This window comes from Pelophylax lessonae (genome assembly GCF_965119305.1).
Source record: "Pelophylax lessonae genome assembly, chromosome: 9".
In the NCBI taxonomy this organism is placed as follows: Eukaryota; Metazoa; Chordata; class Amphibia; order Anura; family Ranidae; genus Pelophylax; species Pelophylax lessonae.
This window is the reverse complement of record NC_138776.1, coordinates 142522823-142541360: the sequence shown is the minus strand read 5'-3', so window position 1 is coordinate 142541360 and position 18538 is coordinate 142522823. Positions and strand designations below refer to the sequence as shown.

The following is an 18538-nucleotide window of genomic DNA, read 5'->3' as shown; positions in this document are numbered from 1 at the left end:
AGTATCACCAGGGACTTCACCAGTGTCACTGAAAACACAACAAACAGAGTAAATAGTTATCAAATAAAGGGACAATTCATAGGTCCATATATAAAAAGGTCCATTAAGGGCCCATAAAAAAGGTCCATAAAAAATCCCAAGATGCATTCCTGAGGCAGCTCTAGTGACAAGTAGAAGATGCTTGGAGTCAACTGGAAAGGAAACACAGGCGCCACTCTAAGTGCGGTAACTTGAGATTTATTGGATAAGACCAAAGAAAGGGGTACTCACAAAGGTAATATAATGTAAGGCTCATGTAAACAACACTCCGGTAAGGTTCAGGATGGCTGGAGCGGTAGGGGTAGACAGGCTGTAAGCGGTAGCTGGCCGCACTTCCTAGTCCCGGGGACACTCAGATGCCGATCCGTCGTCACTTCCGGAAAGCGTGATTACGTTATGGCGCCGGCGACGCGTTCTCAGAGCATGCGCTCCTTCCTCAGGCCGATATTGCGCCATTTTGGATGTGGGACTTAAATATAGTAGGAGCCTGAACCTGCTCAGTCCTAAAGCCCACCTAATTATCAAATGTAGCGGCAAATAGTTATATAAAATAAATATTAGAATAGTACTATTTGATAATCAGGTGGGCTTTAGGACCGAGCAGGTTCAGGCTCCTACTATACTTAAGTCCCACATCCAAAATGGCGCAATATCGGCCTGAGGAAGGAGCGTATGCTCAGAGAACGCGTCGACGGCGCCATGACGTAATCACGCTTCTGGAAGTGACGACGGATCGGCATCTGAGTGTCCTCGGGACTAGGAATTGAGGCCAGCTACCGCTTACAGCCTGTCTACTTCTACCGCTCCAGCCATCCTGATCCGTTGTTTATGAGCCTTACATTATATTACCTTTGTGAGTACCCCTTTCTTTGGTCTTATCCAATAAATCTCAAGTTACCGCACTTAGAGTGGTGCCTGTGTTTCCTTTCCTGTAAAATTCTACATGCTGTGCGAATCATCAACTGAATACATTTGGAATTCAGTGGAAAAGGAACAAAATTTGATGAAAAATACAAGCAGTTATGGAGTGGCAACATCTTCTGTTCTTTCACTGATTGAGCCAATGCTAAATCAGGGCTATTGTGTAACAATAGACAACTTTTATACATCTCCTGAACTTTATGAGGTTCTACTGCACAACAAAACTGATGCCTATGGAACCGTAAGGGATAACCGCCTCGACATGCCGCCAATGTTTGGCAAAAAGAAGCTAAAAACAGGAGAAATGGTTGCCTGCAGAAAGGCAAAATGATGGCACTGGCATGGAAGGACAAGAAAGATGTGTGTCTAATGAGTACAATGCATAACATCTCCACTGTTAGGGTATGCAGGAAAGAAGTCATGAAGCCACAAGTAGTGATAGACTACAACACCATGGGAGGTGTCGACAGAGCCGACCAAGAAATTACATTCTTCCCAGCTATAAGGAAGCAGCAAAAAAAAAAAAAAAACATAAAAAGATCTCCAGACATCTTCTTGAGCAATGCTTGTGGAATGCATACATTCTGCTCAAAAGAAAAAAAAAAGGATTGACAAGCCTTTGATTCATGTGGAATTTATTTGGAATGTTGCCAAACAAATCTGTCACCAAACACCAAACCCAGGAACGCCTGACTGGCCTGACTACATCACACCAACTGAGAAAAAGTTGGCACCGACAAGGATATGTGTGGTTTGTTGCTCGGAAAGAGATGACAGTGGAAGGAAAATAAGAAAAGAAACCAGATACTATTGTCCCGATTGGGACGTTGGATTTTGTGCAGTTACGTTTCAAAATATTTCATACCCGAGATGTTTACTGAACCTTTATTACAGTGACTAGTAATATCGCACCCCTTGTTTGTACATATTTCAGTGTTTTTGGTTTGATTATATTGAATAAAATGTATTATAATTACTAGTGTATGTATAATAATCTACTAGACTCTTGTTTGGACAGATTTAAGTGGCTTATTCCTAAGAATTACAGGCCTAAAATATAAAACAAATTTCCATGCAATACAATGTACCACTTTTAGCACAAAAATTCTGACATAATTAGACCGCCAGGGAGGTTAACCTAAAGCTGAACTCCATCTTTGAATACACTTTACATAGTTTGTTTGAGTCAGCTCGGCCCAAACAAACTTTGTCCCTCGCTAACATGTGAGGCTGCTGGATGTGCAGTATAAACTGTATGTAGCTGAGGCCACATACAGCATACCGCTGTGTTTCGGGTTTGAGACGAGACTTCCAGTCTCATACCCAGAACACAGGACGAGTTTATCACAACGGCGCTCAGCGATTTAGTCTATCAATGAATACAAAGCTCCATCTAATTGAGTCAAAGGCTGTGACATCATCAGCCCACCTCTCTGACTCTGCCAATCAGAGGAAGCTTTGTAATCATTGACAAAATACATCACTTTCTCTGAATGGCTGACCGTCGCTGTGATAGGCTCTACTGTGTTCTGGGTGTGAGAAAAAGTCTTGGCTCAAACCCGTAACACTGAGCGTTATGCTGTATGTAGCCTCAGCAGTTTATACTGCCCATCTAGCAGCCTCACATGTTCGTGCCAAGCTGGCCCAAACAAACTATGTAAAGTATATCTAAAGATGGAGTTCAGGTTTAACCTTTTGATTTAAAAAGGATTGGACAATATCAATAATCTCTCTTCGTAGCCACCATATATAATCTCTTAAATTAGCACTCACCTCTCCATCCTTAAAGCGTTTTTTCAGCTGTTTTAACATTTGAATGAGTTTCTTAGATTGTACTCCACTATATGCCAGAAGCATACTGCCAAACTGGCGCTCAGTGATGTGACCATTCACTGGATCATGGCGCTCAAACTGTGGATGCAAAAAATACAGGATTGGAAAACGGTTTCTTCAAAAACACCAGCACTACAGTATAACATACATTATTTTCACTATGAAAAAAAAACAACACGAATACACAAAATCAACTAGTACCTAAGAAAAAAAGCAATGAAATCCATTAAAGTGGTTGTAAGGGCAGTAGGTTTTTCACTTACTGTAAATACATTCTCTACATTAAAGTGGTTGTAAAGGCAAAAGATTTTTTTTATCTTAATGCATTCTATGCATTAGTGTAAAAAGCCTTCAGTGTGCAGTAGGGATTGACCGAAATTGGTTTTATACCGATATTTTGGCCATCGCATATTGGTATCGGCTGATATGGGCCTTAATTGTTTTAAGGCATGTCTATGTGCATATAATTTACATAACAAAAACGAGTTCACTTCCGGAGGCATCAGTGTTGATTCGAGTAGAGGCCAAATCAATGAGTTTTTTTTCTGTTCAACCTGACAGCTCCAGTTGGAGCTGCTGTACTAACAATCCAATGTTAGTACAGCGATCTCCCCCACTGAGCTGCTATGTTCTGACAGGGGGATGGCACCCCTGCTGAGCTGCTGTGTTCTGACAGGGGGATGGCTCCCACGCCAGACAAATTCAATAAGTGCCCTCAGCCGGTTGGGCCCTGGTTTTTCAGGAAACACGTTTGACAGAAGCTGACCGAATGGCCAGCTTCTGTCCGACCAGCTGCCATACCCACAGGTCAAATGTCGGCTGGTTTTTACTGAACCGGCCAATGTCCGCAGACATTTGGCCCGTGTGTACTAGGCTTTAGACATGCATTCCTGTTGGGGGGATACTGTTGCTGTATCTTAAGCAGGGTACACACTAGTAGAAAATCTGCCGAAAATTCCCGCCCAATGTGAAATCGTCCGATTTTCGCCTAGTGTGTACACAACTTTCAGCAGCCGATGCCGACATTTTCAACGAAAAGAAATGGAGGGACAAACACCAAAATTTTTTTCGTCCGTCTCCAGACGAACGATTTTCGTTTAATGTGTATGCAGTACGTCCGTGAAAAATCGGATACGAAAGACCGCGCATGATCTGAAGTTGCTGACAACCCGGAAGTCTAGGAACAAATGTGCCAAAAAAAAGAAAAATTTTGTGAACATTTATGCACTGTCGACTAAAAACGGTAATGAACGCTGAGAAGACAGAGAAAAATCAGAGGATATTTCGTCCGATTTTCATCAAGTGTGTACGGCCCTTTACTGATGGGGTCATGGAGCTACTAGAAGGTCTGATGGGAGTGTCAGCCCTTTGTCTGGAAATAAAGCGCATGTGATCTCTGTAATTCAAGACCATTCCTGTCTGGTAAGAGGCCCCAACGTTTGAGAAGCACCCTTAGCACTGAAGCACTTTCATATTTATTTGAGCACTTGAAAGGCACTTGGATGTTTCAGTATGGATACATTCAATATGAATTTTGATTAATTAATTTTTTTTATTTTGGATATAAAATTCTTCTGATCATTTACATATCTTATTGGAAGTTATAGATTTACACCTTTATCAATTAAGGGTATTGTCATATATTTTATAAGTATATGATACACATTTTTTTCACTGATTATTCACTTTTATGAATTATGTGCATGAATTTGAGCATTATTTAATTATGGGTATTGATTTTTTTTTTTTTTAATATTTAAAGAGACAACGTACTTTTTAAATAGATTATTGTTCAAATCAGTATTCAGGGTTTGTAAGTTGCAGCAGTCTGCTATTCACAATAACTGAGCGTAATGTTTTATTATTTAAAAGAAATCTGAAATTATAACTGTGTTCAGTTTGAAAAAGTCTATCATAATTACAGAGTTTATCAGGAAACAAATTTGTTGCTCAGCGATATTATTCCTTTTTATTCTCATTTTATGAATAATAATGGATACGTTATTTTGTACATGACAAATATATCCACGGTTAGACTTTCCTGTTGTTGTAACCCTGCTTTTGACATCAATTTACATAAAAAAAAATAAAAAAAAATAAATAAATAAAAAACACCCTGGATTAGGGAACTCCTTGGCCTACTCCAGACGTGTACTGAGTAGGCATCTAGGCACATCTAGAAAATTACTATACAGTTAAAAGACCAGTTTAAAGTATTCAGTGCCAATACAGGTATGCTTTAAATGAGAGGCTTTGTTACCCCAAGTATTTACCAACACCACTAGCAGTTTCAACAAGTAAATTTACATCTGACACATTTTTGTTCAACAATATTTCAGTCTACTCTTATTTAAATGTCCTTTCCCTTGCCAGTACTTGACAGGTACAAAAAATGGCACTATTATCCACTAAGCATACTGAATGCCTACACCACCATCAACCTGTCATGTAATGGCAAAGAGAAAAAAGAAAAGGTTTTATTACTTTAGTAAACATTGGGACATAAGGCAAGATGTATTGCAAAGACATTGAAGGGGTGTTTTACAGAAGACCCATAATTGAACTACAAACCTGCACTTAGCACAAATGAAAGTGTAATGTGCTTACTTACCAGCATGGGTTATCTGTGAGAATGCACTGTAACTTTAAAAGAATATTGAAAGGTTCCACATTAAGTGGCTTATACGACTTGAAGGCCACCACCTCCAAGTTGCTTTAAGCTATACACCAAGTTCCTAAATCTTTTAAGGGTTACCACAGATAAGAATTCCAACCATAGTTCACAGCTTGGTCCAAAGTGTACATTCATACAAATCATTATGAAACAGAAACATAATGATCCATTGATGGACTAACCATAATGTATGCAATAGGACCATTTTTACTGAAAATATATGTTTACGATACAATATTTCTATTTCACACACTATTCTATTTTCTTGTCAAATGCAGACAGTGTGCGTTCGGCAAAACGCACCTGCACCTTCATGGCTGTCAAATTGGGACCAGCAGCTGTGTCTGTGCAGCCGCTGCTTCCTAACAGACATGAACAGGACTGCATGCACATGGATACACAGTAGGGATAGACCGATATGGTTCTTCCAGGGCCGATATTTTGGTCACAACGTATTGGTAGATATGGGCCGATATTCTGCACATTCAATCACACATGCAAGGCAGAGTGACCAGTGCTCCCAACAATGCAGAGTGACCAGTGCCCTCAACAATGCAGAGTGACCAGTGCCCCCATCCAATGCAGAGTGACCAGTGCCCCCATCCAATGCAGAGTGACCAGTGCCCCCAACAATGTGTCTGTGCAGCCGATAACAGACATGAACGGGACTGCATGCACATGGATACACAGTAGGGATAGACCAATATGGTTTTTCCAGGGCTGATGCCGATATTTTGGTCACAACGTATCAGTAGATATGGGCCGATATTCTGCACATTCAATCACACATGCAAGGCAGAGTGACCAGTGCCCCCAACAATGCAGAGTGACCAGTGCCCCCAACAATGTGTCTGTGCAGCCGCTAACAAACATGAACGGAACTGCATGCACATGGATACACAGTAGGGATAGACCAATATGGTTTTTCCAGGGCCGATGCCGATACCAATATTTTGGTCACAACGTATCGGTAGATATGGGTCGATATTCTGCACATTCAATCACACATCCAATGCAGAGTGACCAGTGCCCCCAACAATGCAGAGTGACCAGTGCCCCCAACAATGCAGAGTGACCAGTGCCCCCAACAATGCAGAGTGACCAGTGCCCCCAACAATGCACAGTGGCCAGTGCCCTCAACAACTCCTGGACCGGCTCCTATAATAGACGTCACCAGTGTGCTGTCTATCATAAGTAGGAGCCGGTCCAGGAAGCAGGACTTCATATGACAGCACCCGCGCCGGGTAAGCAGACGAACCCTGCTTTTTGTGTTGTCAGGCGGCGCTCTAATCTGAAATCCCCTCCTTCCACTCCGGAGGCAGAAATATCGGTCATATTGGCCAAATTTGTGGCCGATACCGATACTTGGAAAAAAGAGAATATCGGCTGCCGATTTTTGGCCAAACCAATAATCGGTCGATCCCTAATTCACAGAACATCTGTTCACCCTGTAAAGAGGAAGACACCCCTTTGCACAGGTACACACATAAATATGCTTGTGTCAATGAAGCCTAAGGCGAAGTTCACATTTGTGCATTGTGGGAATTGCATTTCCACAACGAACAAGAACACGCAGCCCTTTTGCAGGTGTGCAGCGGTGCCACCGATTCCTAAAGGCACCCCACCCACCTTTCTAACATGGTGTGATGCATTTTTTTTAAAAGACTCATGCACTTTTTTGTAAATTTTTACAAGTAGGGCAGCCCATTGAAATGAATGGGCTGCGCTAAATTGCACAAAAAACATAGTAGCTTCATCGTACCTGCATAATAAGTGTAAGAAAAGCCTATCAATGAATTTGACTTAACATTACTAGCCACAACTTCAGTTCCCATGTTTTTTTCTTCAATGTACAGTATATATACATAGTTATTTGGGTGTAATGTTCATATCCCAGGCGGACTGCGGTCTTAGATGTAGTTTCCATGCAGATATGCTATGTTTCTTATACATTTTGTTTCTAGAATACTTAATGTATCACACAGGACAGTTCTACTGTTGACGCCCTTTTAATATGCACCTCACATACTGCCCATTTACAGACTGATAAAATTCAAGGCATAGAAAATCAACCCACTCGGCCTAAGAGCTTCTAAGTTATCCCTGTAGACAGATATTTGTGTCTATTTTACTGACACCTAGTTTTCTGGAAAATAGATTACAATCTCCACCGTTTACAAAAACCCCTAGGTGAGATGAGGAGTTTATTAAACAGACCACAATATCTTTAAAATAAAGAATACTTCTCATTCTAATAAATGGTTGTATCACCTGGCAAGATATATCAATCAGTGTTGCTTACAAACAATACATAAGTTGAAATAAGATTAATTTGTGAAGTAAAATTTGCACAACTCGTCTCTGGTGGTGCCACTCATCTCCCTGAAGTGCAACAAGAGACAGAGGGTGACATCACTTGGGAGCAGGGCTGGAGCACAATCACTCTATCACAATAAGTTTCATGGGGTGAATTTCAGGGGGGGGGGGGGTAAGGGAAAACTGTACCTGCAGAAGCACTTACAATTAAGTCTGGCAGATCAATTTTTAATTAGGAGCCCATAGTTCTACTGTAAGTGCTTGTTTTCTCTGTGCCTGATGGGAAAAACATTGTCCTAGTCCATCCTGTCTGAAATACTGGACTTAAAGACATAAAACAATGGAACCAGCCTATAAAAACTAAAGCTAAAGAAAGATGATGTTGTAGCCCAGGGCATTCAAGATAGAACGATTAATATATTCTAGGAAATGAATACATTCTGATAGGCTGAAATTGGCAACACCATTTTTCTTGTGTCCAGTTCTCAAAAAATAGCTTGCAATTTACTAAACTTGATGCAGGCGCACAGCTAACACACAGTAGATGCAATTTTAAAGATACATTTGGTGATTACATACAAATTTGGTTTATAATTGAAAAGCAGGTATTAATTGCATGTTGTGAAGAAAAGGTCTTGTAACTTTTCACCCTGTCTCCATACTACCTGTAGCAACAAAGCACCACACAGCATACAAATATTAGTTGACTCTAATGGCCGAAATACACGATAACAAAATCGGCTGAAAATTTCCGTTCAGCGAAGGATCGGCCGATATTCTACTCGTTAATGCCCAGCCATCAGTGACCGATATCGATATTGTGAATGAAAAATCCCATTTGAAAAAAACGAAAAATGATGTCGTCTCGTTTGCGAACGAACAATATTCTATACGTTGGTGTTAAGGTCGTTCATTTAAAATCTGTAGAACATCATCACGCATGCACTGTTTCGATGGTCGGCGGTCAAACTGTCGGGCGATATTCGGCCTGTGTATGTTGGCAACGTTTTCGACCAACGAACACTTTTTCATAAGTCGGTGGTCGAATGATCAGGCGATATTCGGCCCGTGTATTCCAGCCATAAGGCTGTACTGAAAAGCATCCCAATCTTCCCTTCATCTTCTATTTGTATAAACTAAACAAAGTATACTTTACAGCAAAAGTGATGAGATAAAGCTGTGAGACAGATTAAACTAATCAAAACAGACAACCAAATATGGGGGAAGCCAGCAAAAAAAAAAAAAAAACAAGACTGGAACAGAGATATGAAATTTGCAAAGACTCTCCTCTTATTGCCTGTCAACTGCAATTTTACTTAAGGAAATAAAAAACATACAGCAAACTATGCACTGAATAGAAAACATTTTAGATCTAAAACATGTAAATAAAAATTTCTAGAAGAGAATGATTCGATGCAGGGCCACTGATAAGGGGGTACTGCTGGCCCTACTGTATGGGGCCCTTTCCCTAACAGTTCAACAAGGGGGGGAACCATCCCCTACAGTTCCCCCTGCAGCAGCTGAAAGCAGGCAGAAGGGACAGAAGGAGAGGCCGTCTGCAGTATGGGGCAGAACTACAGGGGATCGGTTTCAGTAAATGCCCCTCCACCACACCAATCACCCCCCTGCTGCCCAAGCACCCCTGTGTACAATTGTCCCCCACAATGCTGCTAGCCTCCCCTTGGGAAAGTGGGGAGGGAGGAGTGGTGGTAAATAACTTATAATTACTGGCCTCTTCCTTGTTTGAATAAATACAGTGAATAATTGGTACAGATTGGTCATGACTGAAGCATAGTTAAATGTTAATTACACTTCAGGTTTTGAAAGAACAGGAAGCCTCTGTTCCTGTTCATTCACCTGAAGTGCAGCGAAGGCAGCAGAGAAGGAAGTAGACATCTATGTACTCAATTTCTTTCTCAGTCTCAAAAGTGAGACACTGCCAAATTTAAAGCTCCCCACCCCAACTGAACAGCATTATGAAAAAAAAAGAAAATTGAGGGCTCATTCACACAGATTGTCTAGCCCACACAGCATGACTGAGTGGTTTGTTTGTGGGGCTGGAGCTGCCCGTTACTCTGTGGGACACACCAGTGTGTGAGGACACAGCTACAGACCCTACTTTGCCAGGTGTGCAGGTTAGGGTGAGTGGCTCCAAATGCACACTGTCTGTGTTTGGGGTCATAGACCTGCACGAACACAGTCAAATTAGAACCTGCAGCTGTGTTCGTACAGCAGCTGCTTCCCCATAGCGCAACGTAGGATGGCTGCACTCAGCTCCAGCCACATAAAAAAAAAAAAAAAAAACACTAATTCACACTGCACAGGCCACAGTACCCATGTGAATGAGCCTCAAAATCCCATTTACCCACAGAGCTTTATTTATAAACTCAATACAGTTTTATCTTTTACATTTAGCAAGATATTTGTAAGTTATGTTGTGTTAGTGTCTGCTTATAAGGATTTTAGTGTACCCTTAGTGATAAATAAGATTTTTGTAAGACCTTACCGTAAAATCTTTTTCTCTGAAAGTGGGTTATGCTCCTCCCATCAGTAATAGTCTAGGCAGGAAAATTTGAATGTACACGCCCTAGGGGCTGTCCCTCAAGGCATAACCCCTTACTGCCACAGTCCAGCACATAAGTTTAGTTTTAAAGCAGTAAAGACAAAAGAACCAACCCCAAACAGAGTGGCGGGTGCTGCGTCTGTCGATGGACATCAGAGAAAAAGATTTCACAGTAAGAGCTTACTAAATCTTATTTTCTCTATCGTCCATCGACAAGTGCAGCCTCATCTCCATGAGCTGAGTGGGATGTCCCAAAGCATTATAGGCATGAAGGGTGGTAACAACGCAACCAGACACTAACGCCAGGTCCAAGAGGCTAAACCTAGCCAACCGGCAACATAGAGCTCAACCAAACAACAGGAGCTCACCCAGGTAAAAGACCCCTAAGAGAATAACGAAAAAAAAACATTCTCTTACGAAACAGCAGCCTGCAAAACCATGCATCTGAAGATGCCAACAAATCCACCTTGTAAAATTTTGTAAAGGTGTGAACAGACGACCAAGTCTCTGCCTTACCAACTTGTACAAATTAGGCCTGATGGCAAAAAGCCCAAGAGGCACTCACCGCTCTAGTAGAATGCGCATTCACAGGGAAAGGAGGAACCTGACCCCTGATTGAATAGGCCTGAACAACCGTCTGCCTGATCCATCTCGAAATGGTCGCAGCGGACGCAGAAAACCTTTGCGAGGACCACCTGGAAGGACAAAGAAAGAGTCCGACTTTCTGAAGGACTCAGTAACCATCAGAGAAACTCTCTTTGCCCGAAGCACATCCAGAGAGTGCAAGGCAATCTCCTTGGGATGTTTAGGCTTAGGACATAAGGAAGGCAACACGATGTCTTCATTAAGATGAAAAGCCGACACCACCTTAGGAAGAAAAGACGGATTAGGTCAGAGGACCACTTTATCCCTGTGGATCACCAAATAAGCTGAATGACAGGACAGCGCCGCCAACTTAGAGATTCTGCCCAACGGATGCTGGAAGTAAATAGCCAAGGCTAAAACCTGGCCCTTGATAGTACCCAATGCCAAGTGCTGCTCAACCCCTTTTTGTAAAAAGGCCAAAACCCTAGCTATAGAAAACAAGCAAGGGTGCAGCTGCAGCGATTCACACCAAGAAATGTACGATTTCCACGTACGCTAATGGATCTTTCTAGATGTCGACTTCCTGGCTTTCAAAAGGGTAGGAATCACCGAAGCAGAGAGACCTCTATCCTTCAACACCTTGCTTTCAACAGCCAAGCCATAAAAGCCAGCGACGGTAAATCAGTCCTTGAGATAGTAGATCTTCCAACAGAGGAAGACGCCATGGAGGATCCACGACCATTTTTACCAGCTCTGCGTACCAAGACCACCATGGCCAGTCTGGTGCCACCAGAACAACTGGAGTGCCTTCCATCGCCACCCTGCAAAGAAACCTCGGCAGGAGAACAAGCGGAGGGAAGGCATAGATCAAGCAATACTGACTCCAAGGAGCCACCAGAGCGTCTGTGGCGTCGGCCAGAGGATCCTGAGACCTGACCACGAATCAGAACTTTCCTGCTGAGGCGAGACGCAAACAGATCTACCTCCGGAGTCCCCCACCGGGCACACAGGAGACGAAACGCCTCTGGATGCAGGGACCACCCCCCCCTGATCCAAGACCTGACGACTCAGGTAATCCGCCTGCCAATTCTCCACACCCAGCATGTGGACTGTGGAGAGCGCCGGAATTGTGTTCCGCCCACACCAGAATCTCGGCCACCTCTTTGGCCGCCAGGGCACTCATGGTGTCCCCTTGATGATTGATGTAAGCCACGGCCGTGGCATTGTCTGACTGGACCCGAACTGGAGAGCCGCGTAACCGACTCGTCCATTGAAACAGGCAGAGCTTGATCGCCCTAAGCTCCAGAATATTGATCCACAAGCAGACTCGTCGCCCAAGTCTCCTGGGCACAGAGCTTCCCCAGAACTCGACCCCAGCCTGACAGGCTGGCGCCCATGGTGACCACCATCCAAAACACTGGCAGGAAGGATTTGCCCTGGCACAGGACAGGTGACTGGAGCCACCAAGAGAGCTGACTTCGAGAGGTGGCTCAAACAAATCTTCTGGTCCAATGACTGAGGATCTGGGTTCCATTTTGACAGAATCTTTTTCTGGAACTGCCTCGTATGAGCCGGAGCAAATAGGACCGCTTCGAAGGTCGAGACCATCAGACCCAGCGCCCTTGTGCTAGCCCGCAATAAGGACTGTTCGGCCTTCATCAGCAACCAGACCGCCTTTTGCAACTTCTGAAGCCTGTCCAAGGGAAGGAAGACCCTCGCCAGAGCAGATTCGAGGATCAGCCCCAGATAAGTAACCCGCACGGACGGAGTCAGGGCAGATTTGGTGACATTGAATGTTCACCCGTATTCTTGAGGGTCTGAATGGTGATAGAAACATTGTTCAGCAGATCCGAATGGTAGACTGCACGCAATAGGAGATCATCCAGATATCCCACAATGGAGATACCTCGCCGACGTAACAAGGCCAGCACGAGGGGAAGGACCTTGGTTAAAACTATGGGAGCCAAGGCGAGACCAAAGTGTAAAGCCACAAATTTTAAGTGTTCCTCTGCCACCGCAAAGCGGAGAAATCGCTGATGTCCCTCGAATATGGGGACATGGAGATACGCATCTTTGAGATTGATGAAAGCCAGAAAATCCCCCTGATTCAAAGATGCCACCACCCACCGAATTGACTCCATTCGAAATTTCTGCACCCGCACAAAGCGGTTCAGAGCCTTAAGGTCCAGGATAGGATGCACCTTGCCCTCCTTTCTGGACACAGTGAACAGGTTTGAATAGAAATCTTGAGAGCGTTCCTGCGGAGGAACTGACACAATTACCCCTTGAGCCAGGAGATCTTGCAGTCTCCCACAGATCCTTCAAACCCTCTGGAGACAGGTGAAGATTCGATTGAAAGAACCTGTCCCCTGGCCGGGACCAGAATTCGATCTTGTACCCGGAGCAAATCAGTTTGTGAACCCAATTGTCCTGAATGAAGGAATTTCAGAGTTCCTGAAAGAAGTGCAGACGTCCCCCCCTCCCACCCCTGGCACGGGGGAGGGTGCCCCTTCATGCTGCAGAGGATTTGTCTGCCACACCGGACTGGCCGGCTTGGGGCTTGCCCCAGGGGTTCTTAGCTACTCCAGAAGTTCTGAATGGCTTACCTTTTTCTTGCACACCGGGGGCATGAAAAACAAGTTTGTGAGCAGAAAAGGAGGAACCCCGCTTAGTACAGGGTGTCTTACCCTTGGAGCATTGAGGAAGAAGAGTACTCTTCCCGCCAGTCAGGCCTTTGATTAACTCATCCAATGAGTCGCCAAACAACCGGTCTCCCAGAAAAGGAAGATTAGCTAAGGCTTTCTTAGAAGCTTGGTTAGTCGACCAGCTCTTCAAACAAATCATGCATCTTAAAACAATGCCCACGGCCGAGACCCTGGCCACCAGGGGAGTCGCATCCATAAATACATCAAACAGGAACACCAGAGCCGGGATCACCTGGTCCAACAGTTCCAGCTGTTTGGGAGGATCAGTCTCGGGGTCCAAGGACTCCCGCAAACCCCTAATCCATTCCGACACCGTCTGTGACACTAACACAGACACAAAAACCAGTTTCAAAATGGAACACACCAGCAGATGAAGATGGTGGTAAAGAGATTTCACTCGCCTGTCCACTGGATCCGTAAAAACTGGGGAATCCTCCACAGGCTCAAGGGTAGATTTGCTCAATCTGGAAACAGGATGGTCCACTTTAGGTGGCACTGTCCAATGGTTGGAGACCTTTTCAGCAAAAGGGTACCGGCGTTTAACCACTTAAGCCCCGGAAGATTTTACCCCCATTCCGACCAGGGGGTATTTTGCGATTCGGCACTGCGTGACTTTAACGGAGAATTGCGCGGTCGTGCGACGCTGTACCTAAACGAATTTGGCATCCTTTTTTTCCCACAAACAGAGCTTTCTTTTGGCGGTATTTGATCACCTGTGCGATTTTTTGATCACGCGCTATAAACAAAAGAAGCGCGTCCATTTTGCAAAAATAGCAATATTTTTCCCTTTTTTTTATATGAAATTCCCCCCAAAAAAAAATGTAAAAATCAAAATTTTTTAAAATTTTCGGCCAATTTGTTTTATGCTACCTATGTTTGGTAAAAAAAAATCGCAAAAAAGCGTATTTTGATTGGTTTGCGCAAAAGTTATTGCGTTTACTAACTAAGGGAAAGATTTTTGTCATTTTTGTTGTTTTTTTTTTTAACGCGTAATGGCGGCGATCTGCGATTTTTTTTGCGGTACTGCGACATTGCGGCGGACAGATCGGACCCTTGACTGACATTTGTGACACTTTTGGGGTTACCAGTGACATTTCTACAGTAATCAGTGCTATACATATGCACTGTTACTGTAAAAATACACTGGTAGTGAAGGGGTTAACTTTATTTGAGAGGGAGGGGCTGTGTGTGTCCCTAGGGGCGTGATTCTAACTGTGATTGGCTGGGGCTTCAGCTGTATGCAGAGTGATCAACGGATCTACATAGTAGATCCAGATGATCAGCTCTCATACAGCGAGGAGAATGACAGGCAGCTTGTTTACACAAGCTGCCTGACTTTCTCCCTCTCCCCCGCCGATCGCAGAGTGGCCGGCGGACATCAGGTCCGCCGGTCACACGCGCGGGGGGGTCCGTGACCACTCGGGACCCTCACAAGCTAGTGACGTAGCCCTACGTCACTTTGCCTGTGAGGGGCTGACCGCCGACGTAGATAGTCGTGCGGCGGTCGGCAAGTGGTTAAAGTGTTTAGGCACCAATACGTGCTTAACGCTCCACCATTGGTCATTCACAATATCGTGAAAGGTGTCAGGACAAGGGAAAACTCTGTCAGCTTTTGGAGACTTCTGAGAGCCAAAAGTCACCCGTGTCCCTGCCGGCATGGGCTCATCAGCCTATTTTAAACTATCCTGCACTGAAATATACAGGGCTTCCACTAATGCGCGTTCCTGCGCTGCAGCTGAAGACGACAGGTCCTCTTCACCATCTGCTGTGAGGAAAGCGACCCCTTAGGTAGGGGGGCTTCCGGGGTGACTACAGCCTCTGACACCTCCATAGAAGGAGAAGGCAGCGGCCATTTTCGGCTATAAACCTTTTTCATGACTAAATCAACTTTAGTCGCCAGGCTTTCCAAGGCTGCTGAAATTGCGCCCAATGACTGCGATCTGGACTGTCCGGGAGTCGCACAGAGTGGGTCTGAGGGTGATTGCACAGTTTGAAACTCCATATTGCAAAAAAAACGATGTACTTTCACTTTAAGAATGCCGATCGCGCTATCCACCACCAAGCAGTGTCACAGCTGGGCAGTATGGAAGCGCCGGCTCTTCCTGACACGAGAGGTGGAGAGAGGAGACAGCGGAAGGCGGCGGTTACCGGCAGATCCTATACACCAACCAGAGCAAAACACACCCAAGGATCCCAGGAAAACAGAAAAGGCATTCCATACAGGTGTATTTTCTTGCTAAGACATATGAATTTTCTGGTAAGAGGCTGACCTGCTCCCTCCTGATTGGAGAAAAGTATTTGGGGCTTTTTCTCACTTTCCCTGGGCTACACAATATCATTGGATCTGATAATACACACGCCCTTGTATTATCCCATCTGGTAAGGGGCTCATTCATTCACGGTGGAGGTCTTCGCTGCACCTATCTATTGTGTTTTTGCACCTTGGAGACATATCACATGCATGTTGGATTCATATGGACTTTCATATTTATTTATGGACTTAATTTTTGGATTCACCATTGTACCCATTTGTATTATTGTTCACTCTTTGTTCACGCATTGCTGAGCACATGTCATTTACTGTTTGGTTTTTGATTTGCTTGATGTGGAGGGAGTTGTCCTCCAATTCATATTTCACCTGATTATTTCATCATCAATTTTTTAGTATTGATATATCACTATATTATTATATATTAGATATCAGTTAACAGATTCGCGCACCTGATACACACCATTTATCTTGCATTTAATTTTCTAAGGTCGCAGCTTTTCTATTTATTTTCCAGCACACTTTCTTTACACATCACAAATCAACTTTAGTCGCCAGGCTTTCCAGGGCTGCTGAAATTGCACCCAATGACTGCGATCCGGACTGTCCGGGAGTCGCACAGAGTGGGTCTGAGGGTGATTGCACAGTTTGAAACTCCATATTGCAAGTACTCTACCACCTCAGATAAACTGTCCTCCTGAATCCTTCATCAGCATGGAGAGAAAGGCAGGAAGTGACCTTGGCTCAGCAGTAGGAAATTACTACAAAGGAAGTGATGCCACCTGAATAAGGTTACACTACTGAGTATAGCACCAGGGCTACACAAAAATGGATGCCCATACAAAACAATAGGAAGCTACAGGAAAAATGGCTGCCCACTACAAGTCTATGGGGAAAAAAAAATCACATTGCCCATACTTAGGATGGCAGGGCCCACGATGAACCATGCGGCTAGGGACCAACACATGAAGGCCTCAGGAACCACAACAGGTACCAGCAAGTCCAAGGTACCACCCCCCCCAAACTGCCAGGGCACTCCAGACACACAGCCACCGCAGGGACAGGGAAGGAGGGAGGGAAAGTCACACAGACCAGGCACCGGGCTGGCCAGGGGGATCTTTTGGGAGGCACAAATCCCATTATCCCCAGGAGAGGGCTCACATCCCCCCAAGGCCAGCAGGGGCAAATGGGGTACATTTACTTACCATACCATGGACCGGGTGGGTTCTGCTCCGGGCAGACTGCTTCCCACCTGAAGTGGGGGTGCTGCCAGCCGAGGGGTACACTGCCACTCAGGGCATTCCAGGTCGTCGCGTACCGGCAAGACATCCGCTCGCAGGTTCGTCCCCCTCTGGAAAAAGGGGGGCCGTCGTGGCTAGGCCTAGGTTGGAACTATAACCTGCTCACGCTCGTAGGCCAGACTGGGGGGATCATAAGGATCTAGATTATCCAATGTGAAGCCCCAGCCAGCATCATTGCTTGCAGATCACCAAAAAAATTATTCCCTAAACATTAGCTAGCAAGCGAGTAAAGAGAAATAAAAGTAAAATATTCTTAAAAGAAATAAAAAACTGAGACCGGAGTCCCAGCAGGAAACCTAAGTCCTACTCCTTCTCTAGGCAGAAACAAACTGATGTGCTGGGCTGTGGCAGTGGGGGTTATGCCTGGAGGGAAAGCCCCTAGGGGGTGTACTTTCAAATTTTCCTGGCTAGACTACTCCTGATGGGAGGAGCATAACCCACTCTCATGGAGGTGAGGCTGCGTCTGTCGGCGGACGATAGAGAAATATAGTTTTACGTGATTTGTAACTGCAGCCCTGCATAAGTATACTACAGTAAATTGTAGCCAAAACACATTTTTACTGAACAATAAAAGAAACTATATTAGTTTTGGATCCCTTTTAAATATGTTTAAACTAATGGCTTTAGCTCTATCTGTTGAAAAATAACAGATTTACTGGCAAGCTCATCAGGTGTAAATAAAAATAGACATAAAAAAACAAAAAAAATGCAGCCACCGCATCTAAGAATTGGTAAGATGCACTATAATAAGCTTTTTTGTTTTTAGTTAAACATCACTTAAACTGTTTACCAAAACTGCAACATTTAGGGTAGACTTAGACATGCACCTAAATCTCCCTTTCTGCTGAAGCCTGATCCACGTTCAAATAGCGCTCCAGAATCTACTGGCAGTCAGTGAGGAATGCTTCCTCATTGCCTATTTTATTTTTGCTGACAAACAAGCCAAAAAAGCATTTGAGGTGCTTCCCCATTTACTAGAAAGTGTACCTACATGTGGGGTGAACTTTGCACGGACACAAACAATTCTCAGTCGTGGCATGTAAGCATTCCCATCCGCTGCCTATTGTAGCTTAAGGGGAGGGGGGTGGTAAAAACTGCCAGGTCTAAACAAAGCCTTAAAGTAGTTCTACATTTAACCTTTTTTTCACCTTCAAAGAGACATATGTTTTTTGTTTTTTTTAGATTCATACTTACCTAGGTGGATGCAGTATCGGCCCGCTCTGCATCTGTCCCCCGGCACCTCTAACATTTAGAATTGAGCAATCGAACACGACCGACCGCTCAGTTCTCTCAGCTCCGTGAGCAGAGAGCTGCTTACAGTCAGTCAGCAGC

The 18538-nt window shown here is 44.3% G+C and overlaps 1 protein-coding gene across 1 annotated transcript in view; it reads right to left on the bottom strand.

Annotated features, from left to right (window-relative positions):
• Positions 1-18538, bottom strand: part of MICU1 (mitochondrial calcium uptake 1) — a 641385-nt gene that overhangs the window by 200879 nt on the left and 421968 nt on the right. Inside the window, exon 9 of the mRNA XM_082267399.1 lies at positions 2734-2871. Coding sequence (XP_082123525.1) covers positions 2734-2871 — 138 coding nt within the window. The remainder of the gene's footprint in view (positions 1-2733; positions 2872-18538) is intronic.